We start from the raw sequence: 8,450 nt of genomic DNA on the forward strand, positions 1-8,450 counted from the left end.
TTTCTATGCAGAAGCCGTCGCGAGGAAGAGCGTAGAAGAGACGAAGAGACGCAGAGAGAGAGAGCGAGCGAGACGAAGCCGAACGGAGGCCTATCTGAGACCGGCGGCGGTTGATCGCTTTGCGAGAGAGTGATTATGGCGTTGAGCAATAGCTTGAGATCCGCATCGAAGCAGCTTCTAGCTTCTTCTTCTTCTGCTTCTGCAGCCTCGCTTCTCCCCAAGTCAGGTCCGCCATTGACCCTCCGAATCGCTCTCTCTCCCTCCGAGCTTTCTTTAGTCCTGTTTTCGTGCTTTTCTCGCTCTGAAGAATGAATCGGACGATGGGATTTTTTATGGCCGAGCTCTTAGATTTTGTGATTTTTGACCGGTTCCCGAGATTCGCACGAGGAAGAGAGATGGAGAGATCTTTGCTAGAAAAAAGTTCGTTTCTTTCTGTGTATGATTGTGGCCTCTCGTGGTTTCACTTTGGCCGTGACGTTTGTGCTTCGAAAGTGAAGAGAGCTTAATCGTTCTTGAAGATTGTGGGGTTATGCTAGAACATGGAGTTTGGATCACTTAGGGTTTTGGGTATATTCAGTTTTATTGTTAGGTTATTGATGGTATGGTGGCGTATTTAGAACCTCATGCCCCTTAGATTTTGCAATCTTTTGAAGAGAAATTATGGTTCGTGGGAAACTTTTTATAGGGTGGCATGGAGCTTTCGTGTGCATAGGATGTGGGCTGATTCTGATTGATTGTTGAAATTTGGATAGGTAAAGCAAAACCTATTACATTGATGATCCTCGAAACTTACTTTACTTTTGCTAACTTTGTATGCTGATGATGAGCATTGACATTTTGGCAAATTTTGGTTTTTGACTTATGTAAAAGCGGGGGTGTAGATTGCAGGGAGTTCTATGACATGTAAACATTTGACATCTTCCTTTAATTCATATTTGATGGAGAAATGTGTACATTCTGGCAAATTTTGGTCTCTTACACCCTCGTCTAATCGAGTGTAGATTGATCGACATGGTCATTCAATTGCTGGGATGCTACTCCTTTTCAGTACATTTTGTGTTCCCTCACTTGCCCTGAGTACACAATACTTTGCAAAATTAGTACTTTGACTTTACCCATATTTTCGGTTATATTTGGATGTACCTGTGACGTGCTGAATCATGCTTGATTTCTTTTATCCTAGTTCTTTTGAATCAAAAAGCTCGTCAGGGTTGACGGCTATTTGATGCTTTATATGTATGCGCAGGGTTTTAATCCTTGCTATCGCTGGTCTAAAATACATTTTGGTCCAGCTAACTGCTACTAGATGTCGTGGGACAGTATTCAGAAGTTCCTTTGTATGTGGAAAATATGCATAGAGCTTTTCCAGTTTCTTCTCAGCTGTTTTAATCTCAGTTACACGTGCCCGATGTATGTTATTTTAGTGGAGAGCTTGCTTAATGCATCTATATGTCGGGTGGGGAGCGAGAGAGGGTTGGATTGGTGAGCCAATGGGGAATCATGACCACTGCAGCTTTAACTCATGATTCCATTGTTGGTCAGAACAATCATTCGGCTGAGCTTGGGCCTCAGAGTTTCAAGATAGATTCTTGGATGATCGTTAACTTGAAAACAAATCTCATTTGTCTGTCTTTATAAACATGGTGGGTAGTGTACTTGGTCGATCTAATTATGTCCTTGCTTTATATTTCAACTTGAGAAGAAATCTCATTTTCTCAGTGTTCAGAACACAACAGTTACCATAAATGATGGCATCCATCATCAAGATCATCTTGGAATTTCTAGCCATTGTGATTGTTGCATTCCCTTTTTTGACAGTCAGCAGAGAAATCCACTCAACTGGGGTGAAAAGGATGGGAGGTGGGCATGCACATGGCCATGACGAGCCTTTCTACCTTCATGCAAAGCATATGTACAACTTGGACAGGATGAAACATCAAGCGCTGAAGATGTCTCTTGCTGTTATTACTGCCTTCAGCATTGGCGTCGGTGTGCCCGTCTATGCTGTCATTTTTCAGCAGAAAAAGACTGCTTCCGGTTAATTCTTAGCAGAGCCTCATCGCAGCAATAATGACTTCTTTGCCCAATGCCCAAGACAGTAGGCCTTTGCCTGCTGGTATGGTTTTAGTCGTTTTCCTTCTGAATGTTGTGTCTTTTTGTTGCTATAAGCTTTGATCATCTCGTCAGTTGGAAGACCTTGAATAAGTTCTTTGATTTTCCCATGGTACTGATATTTCAGTACATACTCTTCCTGAGTAATATCTGCTTATATTTGTTTTCTGCTCATGTGTCTGGGGAAAGATAGAATAGCTGTTCCAATTGTTTCTTGTACGTGCTTGACTCTCAAAGTTGTGCCGAATGAAATGTGCCCGTGATACGGGCCTCTGGATATACAGGGGATGCATGTAAAGACTTGTCGAATTTAAAAAACTAAAAAGTGTGGAGCATTTTGTCGGTGGTATGTCAAATAGAATCATGATTCATGCTTCTTGTTAACATACTAAGACTTGCTTGATAGGACTTTTTAATTTTACCTCACTTCATGTTAGCTAATTGTACTTCTCTTGAGACATTTTAAAGGCTACCTTGTCCAGTTTTAGTCATGGACTTCTTGCCCAAAACCTGAAGCGAAGCCGAGTGCTAACCGCACCTTCGGTTTCACTTGCGGGAATTAATCAAGATGACTATCAATGTCTATGCCCAAAACGTTTGGTCAATCCGTGCTTTCTTTGGCCAGATTCTATTAATTTTATGGTTGCCCATCCGTTTCGTTCTTTCCTTTATGCTTTTATGATACTTCAAACTGGCCTAAGTTGGTTTCCGACAGTAGACAAGGATTGCACTCCCTCGTTTAGAGGGACAGTTAACATGGGCAAGTTTTCGACGATCTGCTATTATTGGGGATGGGGAACTGAAAATCCATCCCCCGTCGATATCCACATTAACCGGAGACAGGTCGAAGTTATTAGGACTCTAAAGAAAAGGAAGGTTGTTTTGGTTAAAGCACGAGTTAACTTTTTGTTGGACACGAAGATGATGAAGGATCCACCTAGAGTTAACCGCTCAAAGTGGACTTCAGTTTGTCTTGGAGGAGCTTGGTTCTGTTTATACTGCTGACAAGATTTCGTTCTCTCTTCGCTGTCTCTGAATCGATTTTTATGTGATTCGACGGCATAAACTCAACCAAGCGTGCAATGTAGGGATGTCTGAAGCCCGTCCTCCAATGGACCTGGAGAGGATCAGTCTATCTGTTTGTCGCGCGGAATGTGTATAATCTCTCTCTCTCTCTCTCTCTCTCTCTCTCTCTCGTTAACTATATTACCCACGTGACGTCTGAGTAGTTCACAGTTTCTGGATGTAGGGAGTGAGTAATAGTAATGAGTCAAGGCACCGTTCTGGTTTCATCTTCTTCTTTGGAGTACTTGGCAGCTTCATTTCTCAAAGAAAGGCCAGACGGACCAACCTCGGCAACAAGTTACAGCTATTTCATATCCTGTTGACCTGGCTTGAGCTAATCTCAAGTCAACATCTCTGAAAAATACACCTCAGGAACAGTACATTCCAAGAATGCGGAATTGACTAGTGTATTGCTAGACATGCTAAGACTATTCTATTAAACTGATTTGTTAAAGCCCCTTTGATTAACAGGAATGTGGCCACCCAAAATTATAAGGAATCATAAAAGTAAATAGTTTATAAGAAAAATAACGCATTTGATGGCACTTCAAAGTGAAATAATGCATGGTAACCACACTCAGCTAATTATAATTTTTTCATGTACCGTAATTTAAACCTTTAAATCTCAAAGGTGAGTGTGGTTACCATGGTAAAATTTTCTCATCCGAAAGCTGTCAAATTCAGACCTTAGTTTAAAATTCATATATCTACTTGCTTTTTCTATTTTATTCTCCATCCTTATCACTCATTTCTAAACCTGTGTTGTTTTCAAACAAGTAGCTCGTACTCGACGTCTCATAATAAATACAAGAAAAATCATTTGAAAAGTTTAAAGTCGCGACGGAAAATGAACTCTTCTATAATCCGGCACTTCATAATGTTGCGATTACAATAAATTATAAATATGCTCTCTCAATTTTCAATCTCGAGACGCCATTTTACGCCATATTTACTTCCCAAATAGGATTTCAAAGATGTGGAAAATAACAATGATTTTTCTCACCAACAAATGAAGATTTGGAAAAACTTGTTCAAAATCAAACAGGCCCTAGAATATATTAGTTTAGAAGCTTCTTGATTTGTCGGTTGTGATTATACTTTCGGATAAGCACAAGGGAGCAGCCGATCTCACTAGGTCAAGAATTGTAGGTAGTCCAACTTGGGCGCATCATGTTTTCCCAGCTTTAATATGCTTTTTGGTTAATATTTTAGTCATTTTTTTTGTTTTGTAGCTTTAATTGCCTGCTTGCCCTTCCTTTATGATCAATCATTATCTGTATAATTATATAGCAGATGGCTCATCGTCAGTGTCATTCTAGGTCAGGTTTTTTTTTTTTGCACAGATTCTAGGTCAGGTTAAGGGCCCATTTCGTAACGTGCCAAACAGTGAAAATTTCTGTTCTTTTATTCCTAGAAATAGTTTGGGAACAGAAATGCGTTTGGTAAACTTTTTGTTCCCGGGCACATTTTTGCAAATATTTGTCTAGAAAGCAGGTTTTGGAAGAGAAATAAAAGTAAAAAAAGTTCTTCTTGTTTCTCGACACAATTTTGAGAATCGGTTTTTTTCCTTTTTTTTTTTTTTTCTTTTCTTCTTTTTGTGTTGCTCTTCTTGGGTTGTGGCCGGTCGCCGGCGCAGCCAGTGCCCAGCCCAGGCAGCGAGGGCGTCACGGCCCTCGCCGGCCGCCAGCGGCGGGTCCCCCTGCGGCGAGGCGAGGCGGACCCTCGCCGCGGGCAAGGCGGCTCGCCGTCGATCATGGTGAGGTCGGCCTCGCCCAGATCTGGCGAGTCCGAGCCTCGCCGTGGGTCGCGACGGCCTCGCCCGGATTTGGCGAGACCGAGCCTCGCCGTCGCGACCCACGGCGGCCGACCTTGCCGTGCGCGACGGCGAGGCTCGGCCTCGCCCGGCGAGGCTCGGCCTCGCCGTGGGTCATGACGGCCTCGCCCGGCGAGGCCGAGCCTCACCGTCGCGACCCATGGCGGCCGACCTCAACGTGGGTCGCGACGGCGAGGCTCGGCCTCGCCGGATCCGGGCGAGGCCGACCTCGCCAGGTGGGTCGCGACGGCCTCGCCCAGTTGGCAAGGCCGAGCCTCGCCGTCGCGACCCACGGCGGCCGACCTTGCCGTGGGTCGCGACGGCGAGGCTCGGCCTCGCCCGGATCGCCGTGGGTCGCGACGGTGAGGTCGGCCTTGCCCGGATCCGGCGAGGCCGAGCCTCGCCGTCGCGACCACGGCGAGGTCGGCCGCCGGGGTCGCGGGGGCTCGGCCTCGCCGATCGGCGAGGCCGACCTCGCCATGACCGACGGCGAGCCGCCTCGCCCAGGCGGCGAGGGTCCAGCCCTCGCCCTCGCCGACAGGGGGGACCCTCGAATCCGCCGGTGGCCGTCGAGGGTCGTGACGCCCTCGCCGGCCCTGGGCTGTGGCCGGTCGCCGGCGACCGGCCATGGCCTGGGTAGAAAGAAAAAAAAATTAAACAATTCAAATTATTATTAATAAAAAGAAATTTGTGTGAAGTTATCAAACGCATTTCTGTTCTTTTCTATTCCAGGAATAGAAATTTTGGACAGTTTACCAAACGCCTTCAAATGCACATAAATTGTTTCCGGGCACAGAATAAAAAAAAATCATTTCTGTTCAGAAATAGTTCCCGGGCACAGAATGGTTGTCATGTGCACCCTAAATGATCCATCTTTTTGCAACTTTCTTCGTGCGTTACTGATTCTTGGGATACAAAATAAAAGTGCGGATTGTCATAATTACCAAAGTTAATGTGATAAGCTCGATTCCTGTATAGAGAATTAAAAAAATTCGTGCGAAAAAATTAATATAGAAGTGCGATTGGTAACCATTCTGTTCCCGAAAATAATTTCTACTCAGAAATGATTCTTTTTTATTCTATTCCAGGAAACAATTTATAAACATTTGAAAGCATTTGGTAACTGTCCAAAATTTCTATTCTTAGAATAGAAAAAAATATAAATGCGTTTGGTAACTGCACGAAATTTCTTTTTATTAATAATATTTTGAATTTTTTTATATTTCTTTCTTTTTATTTTTCCTTTTTTTCTTCTTCTTCCCCTTCCTTAGCCCATGTCCAGGTCGCCGGCGCCGACGATTGACCACAGGCCAGGGCCCGCCAGGGCATTGCTGCCCTCACTGCCGCCCTCGCCGGATCTGGCTAGGGTTGGACCCTCGCCGCCGCCCTCGCCAGATCCGACGATGGTGGCCCTCGCCAGCGACCGGCCGCAGGCTAGGAAGAAAACTAAGAAGAAGAAGAAGAAGATTTCTTTTCCATTTCTAATTCTTATTCCTAGAATCAAGAAGCAACTTTTTTTTGCTTCTTGATTCTGTTCCAAAACTGATTCTGGAAACAAATTTGTGTCCGGGAACAAAAAATTTACTAAACGGATTTCTGTTCTTTTTTTATTCTCGGAAACAAAAAAATAGAATCAGTTACTATTTGGCAAGTTATCAAATGCACCCTAAGAGTACAAATGGTCCTTGAACTTTGGTTGAATGTACAATTTCGTTCATGAACTTTTAATCCGTGCAATATACTCGTTGAACTTTGGTTCAATATGCAATGTCGAATCTAGAATTCTAATATGTTCAGTGTGGTCTTTAAACTATTGGTAAATGTTTAATGTGAACCCTAGACCATATGAAAATGCTTAAAAGTTTATGAACCGCATTAAACATGGGACCAACATTCGGGGACCATATTGAACAAATTAAAAGTTTTGAGGACAACATTAGACGTTGAACCAAAGTTCATGGACCACATTGAACAAATTAAAAATTTAAGAACAACATTACACTTTGAATCAAAGTCCACGGATCATTTATGTCATTTTACTTGAAAAATTATGAGAGTATATGTATACAATGGGTTTAGTGTAGATTGCGGTGACAATCCTTCTGAAGAAAATGTGTTATACTGCATCAAAGGTTAGCAAATACGTACTTGTTTAATTAAATCATGACAGTCTTAGGGATACGGACTTGTGCGACCGTGGACGGTACAATGGGGATCATCACTTTGTCACCGAAGGTGATCATCGAATGAGTCTAAGAAGGACCGATCCCAATCCCGATCCTGATGGTCGGGTCTAACATCTAGTTGAAACCGGCTTGATAAGTGAACATCCTTGTCCAAACCCAAATTAAATTGCCCTCCCGACTAATCAGACATTGATTGGCCGCTGATTGGTGATCAAATATAACTACTCCAACCGGTGAAAATCGGTATGGAATATCAAGAGCTTCTAACATGCCAACACCCTATCGTCATTTTGTGTTTGCACAATTTCACAAATAACATTGCACATTATAAAAGAATGGAAAAATTATCCAAAAAGCCCGAAACTTATTGCATTTTCTCCAATTCAGTTTTAAACATTTCAATTTTGCTAACTGAATCTCAAACTATTTCACGTTTTGCCAACTGAGTATATTCGGCCAATTTCAGTCGGAAATCACTGACGTGGACACGAATAATTTGACGTACACGGCAGCTGTTGATGTGGATAACTTTTAATAATATTTTATTTTTCTTTTTTCTTTTATTCTCTTTTTCTCTTTTTTTTTTCTTTTTCTCTTTTCTTTTTCTTCTTTCTTTTTTCCTCTTTCCCTCCACAGGACCTTATTGATGGGCAACAAACATTGCTAGCCTCAGGCGAGGGCCGCCCTCGGGTGAGGGACACCCGGGCCTAGGCTGGCCATCTCGCCCACCCAGGCGAGGCAACCTCGCCTGATTTTTTATTCTATTTTTTGTGCTTATTTTGGATGCAAAGAATTTAAATTTGGGACTATAGCAGGGCAGGGAGTTCAATTAATTTTCAATAAATAAATAGATAAAAAAAAGTTGACAAAGAAATTGATAACGTGGCTCGTGACGCCCAATGAGAATCTTCACGACCAATCATAAAAGCCTCTGCACTTGGGGAAGTGATGGCCCAATCCGTTACCGCTGTCGAGCATTCGGCAAAATTAACTGTCATTTTACAAATAATTATGTTTCGTTTTTATTTTTTGCGAAAAGCAATTTTCTTAATCTCGAATGTTTTTCTTTTGTTGGTCAGATTTAATCTCGAATGTTCACCCGTTATTGTGTCATTGCAATCGCAAGCAATTATTGGATGACTAATTAGGAGATAGTCATCCGAAAAGTCCTAAATCTAATGTACAGCAGTCAATTCAGTTTTAAATATTTCGATTGTATAAATTTAATCATAAACCTTTCGACGATTTGTCAATTTAGTCTCAAACCTTTCTTT

At 42.6% G+C, this 8,450-nt stretch overlaps 1 protein-coding gene across 1 annotated transcript; it reads left to right on the forward strand.

The window, feature by feature from the left end:
* Position 1: 1 nt before the first annotated feature.
* LOC115686773 (uncharacterized) lies at positions 2–2,259 on the forward strand. The gene is made up of 2 exons (XM_030612167.2): positions 2–226; positions 1,819–2,259. The coding sequence occupies exons 1-2, from the start codon at positions 136–138 to the stop codon at positions 2,040–2,042; spliced, it is 315 nt and encodes a 104-aa protein (XP_030468027.1). The 5' UTR covers positions 2–135; the 3' UTR covers positions 2,043–2,259.
* Positions 2,260–8,450: the final 6,191 nt, after the last annotated feature.

The sequence above is a fragment of the Syzygium oleosum genome, unplaced genomic scaffold (genome assembly GCF_021117445.2).
Source record: "Syzygium oleosum isolate NSW1041296 unplaced genomic scaffold, Sole_v2.1 Sole_v2.02, whole genome shotgun sequence".
Classification (NCBI taxonomy): Eukaryota; Viridiplantae; Streptophyta; class Magnoliopsida; order Myrtales; family Myrtaceae; genus Syzygium; species Syzygium oleosum.